Source organism: Pelecanus crispus, chromosome 5 (assembly GCF_030463565.1).
Source record: "Pelecanus crispus isolate bPelCri1 chromosome 5, bPelCri1.pri, whole genome shotgun sequence".
Taxonomy (NCBI): Eukaryota; Metazoa; Chordata; class Aves; order Pelecaniformes; family Pelecanidae; genus Pelecanus; species Pelecanus crispus.
The window spans coordinates 77189930-77205052 of NC_134647.1; the positions used below are offsets into that span (position 1 = coordinate 77189930).

The following is a 15123-nucleotide window of genomic DNA, read 5'->3' on the forward strand; positions in this document are numbered from 1 at the left end:
GCTCTGAGTTCGGATGTTTGGTTTAAGACACTATTGGATTAACCTTAGACTTGATGTGTTGTGAGCAACTTCAGCTGAAACCATGGGGCCGACCGCTCTGTGTGCCAGGCGTGGAAGATGGCTGAGAGTGTTGATTCTTAAACTGAAGCAAGGAAGCCTAATAAAGTAATCTGTTTATCCATGTAAAAAACCCAACCATATGTCTTTTCAGCCTTCATTTTACCAGATACTCTGTATCATACATGTGCAAAATTATGCTGTTCAAGTTTGTACATACCAAATATACATACAAACTTCGAATTAGACAAGTTTGTGCTAACTGTTGCTATACTTGCACAGAAAACTCTCATGTCACATCCACCAAAGTAACAGTGATTTCTTCTTTACAATCATTTCCCTTTAGACTGACATACACTATCTTAAGGGGCTTGGAGTTCTGCAATTAACTCTGTATGAGTGCATTTCTTAGAAATTTAAAATATGCTAACTATAACACATCTCATTTGAAAAAGTATAGTTAACAACAGCCATAGAGAATATAAGAAGCGTGCCATCTTAATCTTATTTCTCACTTCTGCTTGCTGAAGTATCTTGCACTTGGGATGTGCTCTGAGACTTCCTCAAGTTGCAGTTTTACTGTCTTCTCCTCTGCACTGTATGTCTCGCCTTTCCCTCTTTTCCTATCATTCCTGCCAAATGATACGCTCTTTGCAGCCCTCCAGAGGGAAGAGCCAAGTATTTACAAAAGACACACAGTTTGCTTGCCTTCAAAAGGCTATTCTTGCACTCCGCCCCCCAGGTACAAGCTCTGTGAAGCAGCTGCATTTCTCTGTTTACTGACAATGTTTTGATGTAAGGTAGTAAAAGTTATTTACAATATGTGCTTGTGTGGTATTATTTATTAAGGGGCCAAAATAGCCTTGATGCATTTTGTTCTTGGTTATGTTTACAGAACACCTACTTGCTTCCGGCTCTTTCTCTCCCTCAGGGAGAAAGAGGTACAAGTTAGCATCTCTACAGTAACTCAAGAAAAAGCATTAAAAATTTAAACTCGGGGCAAGTGAGAGAAAGAAGTAAACCTCAAGGGATCTGCCAGCCGTATCCACCATGGACATATGGATCCAGGCTTCTGTAGGCTGCAGCTGTTCAAAGAACTGAAGGGAGCCAGGAGCGAACAGTAGTACAGCTCTGTGCAATATAATGTGATAACTTGCACATGGACTATGAGCCACATGCAAAAATGATCTAATTAAGTAACTTCGCAAGTGGGAAGGACCCTGTTGTTTTATTAGCTGCACTTCACTTCCATGTGCCGAGTAACTGAGTATAATTCAGTATAATTTAACACAGTTTCAAAAATTATTCTTATTGCTGGATAATAAGAAGGTTCTTTAGAGTGAGCAGAAGACTTTCTGATACCACTGGCATGACTCAACTTTGGTATTATTAGTTACTGTTTTCTTTGTTTTATAACCTGAAGATAGACTGTAGAATTTTGTTACTTACAGGAATGCCAGGTTTGCCTGCCTGACCCGTTGCTCCTTTCTTCCCTGTGGGTCCCTAAAAGTTAGAAATACTTGTGAACTGACAAATTTCTTAAACTCAATCCCCTAAGAAGAGCTGAGAATTGTTCCCCTCTAGTACACATGTTGACATTGCCTGGCTTTGGACCAGATTATTTCCATTTCAGGAGACAGCAGAAAGTTTTCAAGTAGAAGTGAATACATTTTTGGTAGAACTGTATTTATTTTTCCCTTTCCCGAATTGGTAAAGTGTAGTTTTCAGAACTTTTTTAACAACAATAGGCATAAAAAGTTTTTCACTACAAATCTGGCAATTTCTCCTCTCTCAGCCACACCTCTGTAAGGAAGTATGCTTTTAGAGCACTTCCTGTACCTTTTGAAAAGGGAAGGCAATGTAGCTGCACTGAGTGTACGTGGAAGATGATACTAGAAAACAGTAGTGTCATATATGGGAATGTTCTTATCTGAGATACACACAAAAGATAAAATTTACTTAAAACCAGCTTTTTTTGTCTTCACTGATCTAGGAATCTGTAGTCTTAGAAAACTGAGTGATACTGATAACAGATAATGTTCTTGTAAGCATTTTAGTGACACAGGAGGCCAAGCACCAAGGAAGAAAAGCTCAGAATGGGTCAAAAGCATCTCAGAGAACTTTGTTTCTAGGATATTCTTCACAGAATGTAAAGATCTATGGCATGAATTTTATCCTACCTCTAAAAGATAAAACCACTCGGATGGTAAGGACAAGAATAATAGTTGTTAGCATAGATGAAGCAGAAACAAGCTTCCAAGATTTTCTGGATTAATTATTTTAAACACTGTTCTTAAAGCAAAAGTGATACTAAACTACTATGCTGCAATATATATAATATAACATGCAATAAAGTGAAAAAGCTAAGGTCATTATAAGTGTAAATGTTTTATAATTAATGTAAATAGGATAAAATCAGCAAAATTTTGTTCTGTTCCTTGATTTCATGTCTTTTTGTTAAGAAAAACATAAAAAAAGTCCACCAATCAGAAGTGGAATGTGTATATTCAAAGACCTTTATACTGTTTTCATTAAAATTTCTGAATGCATATAAAGTAAACCCAGATGATTCAGCATTGCAGTTTATGAGATTGGCTCTGTAAGGCTCGCTATAGCAGCACCAGTCATACCATGGGAGTTAAGCCTATATGATTGTTTTCACTATTAACATTTTTGCATAAACCTTTAGGCTCTTATGGGTTGCTCCAGGCTGGATATTTGTTCCATATTTCCAAATGGCAGTTTTAATCTGAGGGGCATTTGCAACACAAAGAAAACATTTTCCAAGGGAAAGACAGAGGAATGACTGATTTTATCCTGTGCTGTGAGTAGTTTGTCAAAGGCAATATATCTGAGCTCATGGTTAGGATACATGCTGACAATGTCTTCACATCATGTTTCCTTTCTCTTGCTCCCCATTCCTAATCTACTATAGATTCTTGTATTTACCTAGAAAATTTTGAAACTCTAACAGAGTTGTGCCATGGAACTTCTCAGATAAAATATCTAATTTGCAATGGCAATTAGTATTGTAAGAAATCTTTTAGCCTAAATCTCTTGAAATCTCAAAAGCCAATGAAAATCACCCCATGGGAGAATATAAAATACTTTTGGCAATTTTCAACACACCACTAAGATGAACTATTATTTCTAAAGGAAAAGATTTAGTCTTTGATCTTTTTCATGACTTGCTCTGTCATTATTCCTCTGCTATTCTGTAGCAAATTCCTTATTTCCAGGTGTCTCTGAAAATTCAGTGCAGTGCAGTACCAGGAGACTTCCTTTACAGATCAGAGCAGTAAAATCCTGGGTCTCTTCCAGAGCTAGTTTGTCACAAGAAACTCCATTTAAGGGTATAATTGAATATCACTCAAATGTTTCCAAAAGAGCCTCTCATAATGATTTATATCACTCCAGAGTCAAACCAGATATCTATCAAATAACACATATTTACTATCCCAGATCATTATGCAATTTTCCACTCTATATTTTTATTGTCCCTGCAGATATGAAAAGGAAACCCAAACACTGAGTTTTAGCCTTATATAACAGTTCTCCAAGGATAATCAGTGAACAGTAAAAACACACAAATTCCAATTAAGTACAGTTTTGCTTTACTTTTTTCTACTTACTTCTGAACCTCTTTCTCCTTTTGGTCCTTGCTCTCCCAATTCACCTGGCTCTCCCTTTGGAAAGAACATATATTAAATAAATTAAAAAAATCATGTGAATGCAGATGCAAATGCATTTTCAACACCCAATAGAGAAATCTCACTTGTTTGAAACACTTACTGGAGGCCCCTGTTGTCCAATAGGTCCTCTAAGCCCTGGAAGACCTATATGACCCTGGGAAGCAGAAAATATAACATACTGCAATACAAGTTAACTCAGGATGTCATGCTCAGTGAGCTAGAGATTTCCTTGTAAAGCCCATCTTGGGAGGTGCTGAGTGGCCCCAGCTTCACTGACATGACCTAGATAAAGTACGCTCAGCTCTCCTGAGATCAGACCTTAGGGAGCTTTTCTTCTTTAAATTCCCTACTCCAAACCGCAAGTGGGAATTACATATTGTTTAAACATTTCTGCACTTCTGTGAGCAAAGATCATATGCAGCTCACTGATTTATTACTGTGTCTATTTGTATTAACTGTGTAACTTAAACAGGATATTCCGTGTCAAGGACTGTCTCTTCTGTGTTTCAGCAAACCAACTGCATCAGTGATTAGCATGAGTTACCATCCAGTTTGTATTTGCTGAAAGACTGAATACAATTCATGAATAATTATTAGGATTAGATTTACAAAAAATAATGCTTAAATTTCAGAGAAAAATGTTAATTCGTTCAGTATTACAAGAACCACAGAATTGTTTAGGTTGAAAGGGACCTCATCTAGTGCTACCCCCCTTCTTAAGCAAGGCCAGGTAGAAAAGGTTGTCCAGGACCATGTCCAGTCAGGTTTTGAGTACTTCCAAGGATGGAGACTCTACAACCTCTCTGGGCAGCCTGTTCTGGTCATCCTCAGAGTAAAAAAGCATTTTCTTGTGTTCAAAAGGAATTTCATGTGTTTTAGTTTGTGCCCTTTGCCTCTTGTCCTGTCACTGGGCACTACTGAGACAAGTCTGGCTCCTTCATCTTCATTCCCTCCCATCAGGTATTTATACACATTAATATCAGCCAAGCCTTCTCTTCTCCAGCTCATGAGTCCCAGCTCTCTCAACTTCTCCTCATATGAAAGATGCTCCTATGTGTTCTAAGAGCTCATCAGTGCAGTGAGGCACCAGCAAGTGCATCTCTGCACACTTGTGAGAGAAGATGATACTTCTGCTACATTACTCCACATGTATACATAGCATGCCATGTTCTAATAAAAAGAATAAAAAGCAAGAGGTATTACCTTGTAGCCCTCATCACCAGGTTCTCCTCTATCTCCACGTTCACCACTAGGACCCTAGAGGGAAAACCAAAGAGCAAAATATAACAGCTGAACTGAAATAATGCCGCAGTAAAGCACAAAAACAAAGCTGGGATTTCTCTCCAAACAGACTAACCAACGAGATGGAACTGAGGATTACAAATCTTAAAGTTAGCTCGTCTAAAGGAAAAAACATGATTTTTTTCCTAAACAAAATGCATTGCAGTCAGACAGGAGACACTGTCTAAAATATCTTGTAACTGAAGACTAGAAGCTAAAAGATAGATCTTACATGGGCATAAATGAAACAGGAGTATTGACCTCAGTAGAACTTCTCCAGGTTTATACTCATATATATATATATGATACCTGAATTAAAAATCTCCACGAATAAATGAAAAGACTTTGTTTTCAAGACATGCAAGAAAAACTTTCTTATGGTTCCTGTAAGACAACACATGAAAAATGGGGTACTTTACTGGAATGACTTGCTGTACTCAGAATCTGCTTTAATTTTTATGTTTGTTGTAATAAAAAGGCAATTTCAATCCCTCAGCATGCCTCACACACATGAGAACTGCACACGTTCAGAGGGAATGGCATGATTTTTGTGAGTCATGTGGTTCTTCCTGCTGCATTCAGACACCTCACTGGCTCTACTTTAGGGAAAGGACCTTACTCCAGTCCCACAAGAAATGGGATTTTTCCCCAGAATTTTAACTCTCATTGCAGCAAATGGACCAAATCTCAGTCAAAGGAAAAATGATGGGATGGGAATCATGCCCAAAGAAAGTAAGAATGGCCAAGACTTTCCAAAAGACATCCAGCCAATCATTATGTGAAATAAGAAGGGACTGCCTTTTTCCCACCTATGTCTCAAGTAAAGGCATGTAATGAAAAATTGGCCATGCATCACTAACTGCAATGTATCTTTACAGTTCACAAACGAATAGATTAGCTACTTCTAGTGCATATCCACCAATGGATACTATTATGCAACTGCTTGTATACTCTCCAAGGTTCCAGCAGCCTCATGGCATGTTTCCTAGAGGGAACCTACAAGGTGGAAAGGCCCTGCTTGCAACATTTGAGCAGTCAGCATTACAGAGCTGGTTCGGCTACAGCAGAATTGGTTGGAGTCTCTTCTCTCATGCATTTCCATAACTAAGTTAAGAACCTAGTCCAGACCCTGTCTTCAGTTACATCAGGGTCTTATAGTCCTGCCTTTTGAGAAGGTGAGGTATAAATATTAAGGTTAATCTGAAGAGAAGTAGGCTGAACAAGTATTACTTCTGGCACAATCAAAGCCTGAACGTGAAACACTTTTAATAAGATTTTGAGGTGGCTTTTTCTTTTTTCTTTTTTGGACATGTTTGTAATTGCTGCAGAGAGAAATCCCACATATGAATTTATTAAAAAAATGGTTACAAAAGGCAGCTCTCTCTGAACCAGCTAAATTAGCTTTGTAGTGATAATGAAATAAGTCAAAACATATTTCTGGTTAGTAAAGCAATTAGGTATAATTCGGTATAAACACTGAGGGTAAAATTCTGTTCCAAAATGTGCTGATCTAAACACAGACTAATGGCATTAGTGTAATTAAACACAGGGCACATACTCTTAAGCAGGAAAGAGCACATGACTGCATTTTTCAGAGAGGGATTACTGATTAAAGGACCGTCATTCTACATTTTTGTACAAGGGGGTACTGACTCCTGAGACAGTGATACAAATTTTCAGAAAGAGCCTGCATTGGCTCTTGTCTTGAGAGGAACTAATATAATTTTTTTGAGAAAGAAAGACCTACTGGTTCACCTATGGGCCCAGGTGGTCCAAGAACTGTATTGTCTTCACCTGGGTAACCCTAAAACAAAGATAAGTATCAAAAATATTAACTTAGAAATTCAACTTTGTCTACAAGACATACATGTTCAAATGCTAGTAAACACCCAGAGAGCATGCTGCTGTATAGATGCTAGAAGTGAATATGATGCTTATGGTTTTAATACAGTAGAAATGGTAACTCCATTTTAACATGCACCTAAATGTCCTAAAGACACTTAGGATTAAACAAACCTAAGTATTTGCTCTATTCTCAAAGGCAACTATAAAAAAAAAAATTTGAACAATGTCCATGTAATCATTTCTTTATTTAATGAAAAAAAGGATAAACAGGATATTTGACAAGAGGAAAAAAGAAATTTTTTTCCACTGTTTTGAGGAATATACTTAATATAGACAAACAACTGTGCAGAATACTCCAACAATCAGCCTGAACTCTATTAAACTTTAAATATGAAACAACTGCCATCCAAAGTAATAGACAAAAAGTTATCTATTCCAGATGATATTTACCAATATTTAATGCAAAAAGGCTCACATTTTAAATATGACTAAGGGTTTCCAAAGTGCATGAAAGTGCTTTTTCAGAAGTGACCAAGCGAGCTAGACACCCAGCTCCCAAAAATTTACTTTTCAGTTTCTGAAAGTTATATCAGAACCTATTTATAACATCACCACCAGTTGCCTATTAGCACTATTCACTGCAAAACTGGCCCTTGTATAAGAATGTATTTCCATGTCAGGTGCAACTCCAAACTAATCTCCATGAAGGGAATCCCTGTACCTGCTTGGGGCCACACAGACTTCAGTCAGCATACAAATCTGTTTGCAGGATTTGAGGCTTAAAAGAAAAACAGTGGATTTGACACTAAAATAGCAACACTGAGGCAAGATCCTTCCCCTAACATTTCATATTAAGCACAGACCTTTGTCCATCTTAGTTGGACTTCCAGCAAAATCTGTGGGTGTACTCACAGGTTTAAAGCTAAGTGAATGCTTAACTGGTTCCACACTGATTATTTCTGTCAGCAGTGCTCACTAAGGGCAGTGGTGCTTTCTGATATAATAGAATGTGTTTCTTACAATGGGTACCTTGTGTTTTAAAACCCAAAACATTTCAACTGTATAATTCAGAACTCTGCCTCTGAATGATCCATTTCCCCAGTTTTGCATTTCTTTTCATATTCTCTCACAATATTAATAAATATTGCAAACAGTGGCTTTTGCTGCATGGTGTGGAAAACAGTGAGCATGCAGTAACGTTTCCCCCCTTTATAATTACTCAAACTGTAAGACAATATACTCCATCTTCAGACCTTTTCTCCTTTGAGTCCTGGGGGCCCTGGGGGCCCTGGAGGACCCTGGTGACCCTAAAGAAGCAAACAAAACAAAAATTAGATCCAAAACAAATAATGAAAAAAAAAATTAATTCTAAGCTTTCTTTTAGCTGGTTGTTACTATTATTTTTTTGCTGCTTGCTAATAATGCTAAATAGTGATGTGGCACAAAATTAATGGGTCCAGGCAGAAAAGCTCTGTGCACAGTGGGAAGCCAAAGGTTCTGGCAGGGCTTGATGCAGATGAGGGGAACCAGGCTGGTTCTCTCTTCAGGGTTAGGGCCACCGATGGAAGTTTCTGTTTCAAAAAAAGACATGGCAGTCTGGTCTGTAAGAGCAGGACTTGATCCATCTATGATGATGATCATAATTATTTTTCAGTGAAAGTCGCAATATCTTTATGTCCTCCAACTAGCCTCATTCACTCAGTGTTTATTACTGAAAGGGAAACTGCCTGACCAGGCAGCAAGCAGAGGTGGTGGTGTTTGCTGAACTCTCTCTATAACGAATAGCTGTAGTAGTTTTACAGGAACTTTATTCACAGAGTGGGATGCATAGGACAAACAAGGGTTTCAAATCTGTGGTAAAAAACAACGGCTAGTGAACTCACAAAAAACCAATCATCATTGCTTAAGCTAACATTTCTGAGTAGGCCATCAGGTGTCATATAAATATACGTATCTGACAGTTCTAAAGATATTTGTGTATTCTAGATACAGATCCCCATGATATTTGAAATTAATATTTAGAGTACCACAGACTTACCTTAGGGATGTGTGCGTACATGAATTCAGTAAAACACTCACCCCATAACCTGGAATTCCTGACTCTCCTTCAGGTCCCATTCCTCCTAGATGTCCCTGTTAAATGCAATAATCAGTGACAGAAAAATGAGCTCCCTTGTAAAATGTTACAACAATGTATACTTTATAAAGTTATTACTTGGAAAAATCTTCAAATATTGAAATTTGAGAACTACAGACAACTTCCTTGTTAGGTCCAACTTCGTAAAGAATACTGGGCTTTCCCCTGTTCTGTGGAAGCAGTGGTCAACATTTTTCAGTCCTACCCTTATAATCCCTGTGCATAATTAAGATCAAAACGATCTGAGTTTTCAGAGGTGCGGAGGAACTCTGTTATAAATGCTAAGTATGCCAAGAGAAGCTGAGGGTGGTCCTCACCTTAGGAAGTTGAGTTCAAGTCCTTTTCTTGAAAATACTGGCCATTAGATAGTTACTTTACTTCTGTATTTTGTGTGTTCAGGGACTCAGTGCTGCACTTGGTGGCCACAGGATTGGGCCCTGGGGCAGTGAGATGGGCACGTTGCCTCACTAGTGTGGAGGCTGCATGTACCTGTGCATCTGTGACACAGTGTGGAGCAAGCTTGGGGAGCTTGTGATGAGAAGAGCTCATAAAATTAATGGAAATACACTTAATTCAGTTAACTTTGGATCAGGTCCCCATTCAGTAGGAGCAGCAGTCCTCATCTGAAATGCTTTGTTTCAGCCATAGCTAAGGCTTATCTTATGTAATAGCAAACCCCATGATTTCTGTTCTTGGAACTGCAGAGGTTTAAGAAACATCCACAGCAGTGAGGTTATATGTAGACTGTGGAGCATGAGTGTTCCATGGCACGCCCTGCCATCCTGCTCCTCTCACTGTCAGATCAGGAACCTGATCAGATCATGAGATGACTCCCTCCAGGTCCATGGCCCAGGTTCCTCTCTAGAAAGGTGCACAGCTCTCATTCTGATGCTGAAAGACCAGGGCATGCATTGGGATGCACAGGCTGGGAAGGACACTGCCTGCATCTCCAGCTACCACAAAAATATTTATACATGCTACAGCTGTGACTTGCCTCTTCCCGTGGAAAGACACAATTCTGCTAAACCAGAAATAGGTGAGCTCTTAAATAAGCATGTTTTGTACAAACCAAGGGACCTCGAGTTCCTCTTGCACCTTTGGGACCAATTTCTCCAGGTTGGCCAGAGTCACCAGCAGGTCCAATTTCTCCAGGAGGGCCAAGCTGCCCCTTTTCCCCCTGTTGGTGTTATTGCATTAAACATAATAAGAGATTGATACTAAGTTTCAAAATGCAGTTTACACTTAACCAAAGTGTGTAACAGCATTATTTAATAGGAGTATTACATTTACATATGTCATTTACTGTAGTTCTTAGAATGCCTGAACCCAGCACTCTGCCATGAAAAAAACATCTGCTAAAGCCTTTCTATTTTTTTTTTTTGTTTTAGCCAAAGCTTAACATTTCTTGATAGCAGAAACTGTTCCGAGTTGCAAAATCACATCCTGATACAAAATTAAATTTCCTAAGGTCCTGAATGTTATTGACTGCAGAATGATGACAATTCTAATTGCTATGGCTAGCAAGAAAAAAAATTGGCTTGAAGTGTGACATGAAACAGGGACAGACTTGGTTCAATGGAATTATTTTGTAATATAAATTCAAGTTTCAGATAAAAGGAAGAGAATTGGAGAAGATAAAAAATACTACCTTCTTTCCTAAACGGCCCCTCTGACCTGGATTTCCCGGTGTTCCTTCGGGACCCTGTACATTTATTAGGGAGAAAAAAAAGAAATGCTTGAGAAAGGCCCTGGAAACATGTTTAAACTGTGCTCCAAATTGGATAACTGAGCAGGCTTTTGTAATGCAGAGAGGTGGGAGGAAAATCTCATTAACTGTGGCTGTGACCAAGTTAGTAGGACAGTTTCAAGTTACAGCAGAATAAGTGGGCAAGCATCAGGGATCACTTATCAAACTGGTGAAAATGCACTGAAAATAGGGGGGGAAAAAAACCCAATAAATCTTGTCCACACAGAAAATATTACTTTAGGAATAAAATTGCTTCAGGACAACCACTGGATTTAGAGAAATACAATATACAGCCAGAGAAAAACTAAGAAAACGTTGGCGCTGTCAAGTGTGAAAAGCAGGGCCCTGACACAACGTGCTGCAGAGCAGAGACCTAACTCAGTAAGTGCTGGTGCCTAGCACTGCCCGCCTCTGGGTGACTGCGAAATTGGGTGTGCTGCCTGCAGGTGAGGGTGCGATGGGGCTACAGCCCTCCTGCCCTCTCGGTCACTTCAAAAACTGACCCTCCCAAAGGTCTGGATGTGTCCACCGCTCACCGGTTTCAATTTACCCCAAAGCTCTGTGAGGTAGAGGAGGTAATTAGCTTCAGTTTTGGATAAAGGGAGATATATTTGGGTGGTTTTGAGTCATTGTGGTGATAAGCCAGGGTAAATATAGTTTAAACTGATTTGTGAAACTTACTTGTTGCTTTGTAAGCTTTTGTTTAAAGAAAATGTAACAGTACTCTCACTCCCAATAAAATCCTCAGACGATTGATTATAGAAACTGATTTCCATGTTTAGACCCGGATGTCGTGATCTGCCTGCATCCCTAGAACAAGGTCAACCTAAAACCATGATGTGAACACTCCCAGATGCCAGGGAGGATGAGTGGGGAGGGAGGCAGCTCTGTAGCTGCCTTTGGAATATGTGGGACAGAAATGTGAAAAATCTCCTGCTAACCACATCCTCCCAAACATCAAATTGCCAGATCCGCCTGTTTCACCAAGGCACAGCAGCACTGCTGATGTTGTTTACTGTCTACAAGTACGATCACATACAATGTAGATATGCCAGGGCTGAGCTGTTTTATGATAATTTCGATGCATGAAACTTTTGAGCTTCTCCAGAATTGCCAACCCAAACCAGAAAATAAAGTCAGGGTGACATTATTATATCAGAAACAAAAATTGTTCTGTAGCACACTAAATGTGCTGACAACTAAAAGAGCATTTTTTTCCTTCACTAGGAGAGTAGTTCACTGTGAAGAACCAAGGACTAAAGAGAGACGATTGTAACAGTGATGCTCAGAGGACAGAGGGGACAGTGCTCACAGCCATTGACAGCTGACCCTCCAACTAATGTTTACTCAGACTCCATCATCACATAAGAGCTACAGAGAAGGCAGCCAGAGGGCTGTGAATGAGAACACGATGATTTTTGGTAAGGGAATCTGATGTCTGACTTGAGGCTACAAACTTGCTTTGGAAACTGTGCTCCAAAATATTAGTTCACATTAAGATGTTGCATAAAACTTCAGCAAAATAGATTTTATAGATGGATTTTAGCTGCTAGGAGTGATGCCAGAACAAATACGTGAACTGATCTAACAAAGTTGACTACAGATCGCAATGCTCGTTTACTATTTGGCCTGTGTATGCTTGCTGCCATTTGTCTCCATCTGCAATCTCTGTTTCAGTTGTCTATGGCAACTGGTGCTCTCATGATAAGTTTATTTAATTCCTTTCACAGAGGCACCAAAATGAAGGTTAAAGAATAAATGTCTTTTAAGAACAAAATGGAATCATGACATTCTTTCTTTCCTCTCTCTCCTTGCTCTTTACAGTATACGCCTCATTACAGGGTATAAACCCAATACATTGACAAGGTAAGAAAAGAAGGTTCACAAAAGACATGACATCACACCACAGCACAGAATTATCATCCGAAGTAGTTCTGCCTGGCATGGTAGGCTCTCATTTCTGGAAGTCAGTCCCAGCACAGGATGGACAGGATCCATAACATTGTCTTTAGAACACCTTGGCAACAGTGTAGAAAGACCACTGTTAGGAAAGGCAGGCCATCCTCTGATGACAACTGATCAGGAATCCACAGGAGGAATAATTTGGATTATCCAGTATCTATCATATGATACAGGTTTTCAGTCACTTTTGACCTGCCTTGTATTCCTTACCAGAGAAGGCACTATAACTCACACCAACACTGTAAGAAATCCTCCACTGTTGGTGTCTGTGCTGCAATAATTTTGTAACTAAAGAAACCTCAATGTTCAGGATATCACTTTTTCTAGAAATGTTATTTTTAGACCTTCCTTTTGTTAAGGTTTATTAAAAAGAATGACAGCTAAGCATGTATGTGATAAGAACATTAGCACAAAATCTTAAATTGGAGCCAAATCTTGTGTGCTCTAAGGTCTAGCGCTTCATCATTTACAAGCTGCTCAAAATGGCAGTTCCTTGCCCCAAGGAACTTTTAATCTAAACTAAAAACTAGATAGGACCGTAAACAAAGCCATGAGTAGGGAAAGTGATACAAAACAATGAAAGATCTTACAGCACAATTTATGGTCATATATGCATCTTGCCAATTTCCTTGGGTGTTTTTAAAATTTAAAGAATGATCTAATACCTTGAGATTGCTCACAGTCTCCAAATGAAGGTGAGGATAGAGACTAATGACAGAAAGTTGTGGGGAGAGGAGAGATCTGAAGTGAGAGGCTCCAGGTTGTGTGGTGTATGTATCTGGATGACAAGTGGTGAGGAATCACTATCTCCTAAGAAGTCCCAGATTTAAGATAGGAGTAACACTTGTCTCCTCTCTCTACCAACCCTGAAAAACTGAACCACATAGAAAAGGGAGGCAAGGTAATTTAAAGGTGGTCATCTCTAATTGCAATAGAAAATCAGAAAGTAAAAATTAAAAGAAACAAGCAAAATGAAAAAGAAAATAATTACAAAAAGCAAATGAACAAAAAGTCCACTTAAACCTGAAAACACTTACAGGAACACCCATTATACCAGGTTCACCAGGGGGTCCAGCAATTCCTGGTAACCCCATCTCTCCTTTCTCACCACCTTCTCCAAGAAGTCCTTGGTCTCCAGGGTCTCCCTGAAATGAAGCGGGGGGGGGGGGGGGGGGGGGAAAGAAGCTTAGTCAAGCTGCTGCTACAGAATTCTTGAGAAAAGTGAATTCTGAATCTTCAAGTTTGAAAAAAAGCACACTAAAACTGACGGGAATCTTACCAGTCAAATTCAGATCAGGCTCCAAGTTAGGGTAAAGCCCTTTCTGTCTCATTCGTACACTCCTGCAGCCAGAGTTTGCCTCATCCATTGCCAACTACTTGAGGGTGTCCTCTGTGACATCCCCTGTGCTGGCACCTGCCACAGTCCCTGGCACAGTATTGATCCAATGCAGGGAGTGGGGCAGCCTCGGGCTCGCTCTCACCAGCATGACAGTCACCACAGAAATCAGCTGTACTCAGTTTTCCAGCTTGCATTTCTCCGTCAAGACATTCAACTTTGCAGCCCTTGCAAGGTAGGCATGCGCCTAAAAGGCACAGGAAAGCCCGTAATATACAGGGCTTCCTATGTTAAAACTAGGTGCACTCAACTGGGCTCTGTTGGCCTGGTCACATAGGAGGAAAAAAAAAAAAAAAAAGAGATTTGGGTCCTTAAGCTAATATGACTGCTTTACATCTGCTATAAAAACTGAATATACCTTTGGGCCATCTTTTCCTTGAACACCGTCTTCTCCTGGAGGTCCTGGTTCACCCTTATAGAAAGGAACAGTTGAAAACAAAGTTATTGCCTAAACTTCTCAACATAGAAGTATTGCCTTGGAAAAACTCAGACTAGCTTTACACATGCTTATTATCTTTTGGACAACTTTTATGTTGCTGTTATAGTTTATTTGTCTTCATTTTTCACTGATTTAGTGACAGAGTCAAGCCCTGTGAATCTCAAACACAGGAAAACATAAAAGATCATGAACATTAGAAACATGAGGCAACAGAATGTGTGTATAACACCAGAGATTTGCACAGTGGCACTGAGATTGTTTGGGTTTAGAGTATACAACATGGAATTACAGTAACCTCAAAAATATTCTGTCCTGAAACTTCCATGTTTATGTGGATAACTACTATATTGGTTAAGTTCAGTGACTCAGTTTAGGGCCATGAAAAACTCATCATTTACCAACAGTATCGGCACCATGGCAACTTGCAAATTTTGATGCAGATAGTAAAAAAGCAAATACAGGCTGCCCTACACTAATAACAGTATTTCAGACATAGTGGTATGGTTAAGTCCAGAGCACCCGCTGTGGACCAGTACCAGGAATTACTCTTCTCCAAGGACAGGCAGA

At 39.4% G+C, this 15123-nt stretch overlaps 1 protein-coding gene across 1 annotated transcript in view; it reads right to left on the minus strand.

Moving 5' to 3' along the window:
* COL24A1 (collagen type XXIV alpha 1 chain) overlaps nt 1-15123 on the minus strand; it is a 171227-nt gene that overhangs the window by 20450 nt on the left and 135654 nt on the right. Inside the window, exons 38-48 of the mRNA XM_075711229.1 lie at nt 14476-14529; nt 13759-13866; nt 10661-10714; nt 10082-10189; nt 8955-9008; nt 8129-8182; nt 6778-6834; nt 4953-5006; nt 3850-3903; nt 3690-3743; nt 1507-1560 (exon numbers count right to left, since the gene is read on the minus strand). Of these exons, the coding sequence (XP_075567344.1) occupies nt 1507-1560; nt 3690-3743; nt 3850-3903; nt 4953-5006; nt 6778-6834; nt 8129-8182; nt 8955-9008; nt 10082-10189; nt 10661-10714; nt 13759-13866; nt 14476-14529 (705 nt within the window). The remainder of the gene's footprint in view (nt 1-1506; nt 1561-3689; nt 3744-3849; nt 3904-4952; nt 5007-6777; nt 6835-8128; nt 8183-8954; nt 9009-10081; nt 10190-10660; nt 10715-13758; nt 13867-14475; nt 14530-15123) is intronic.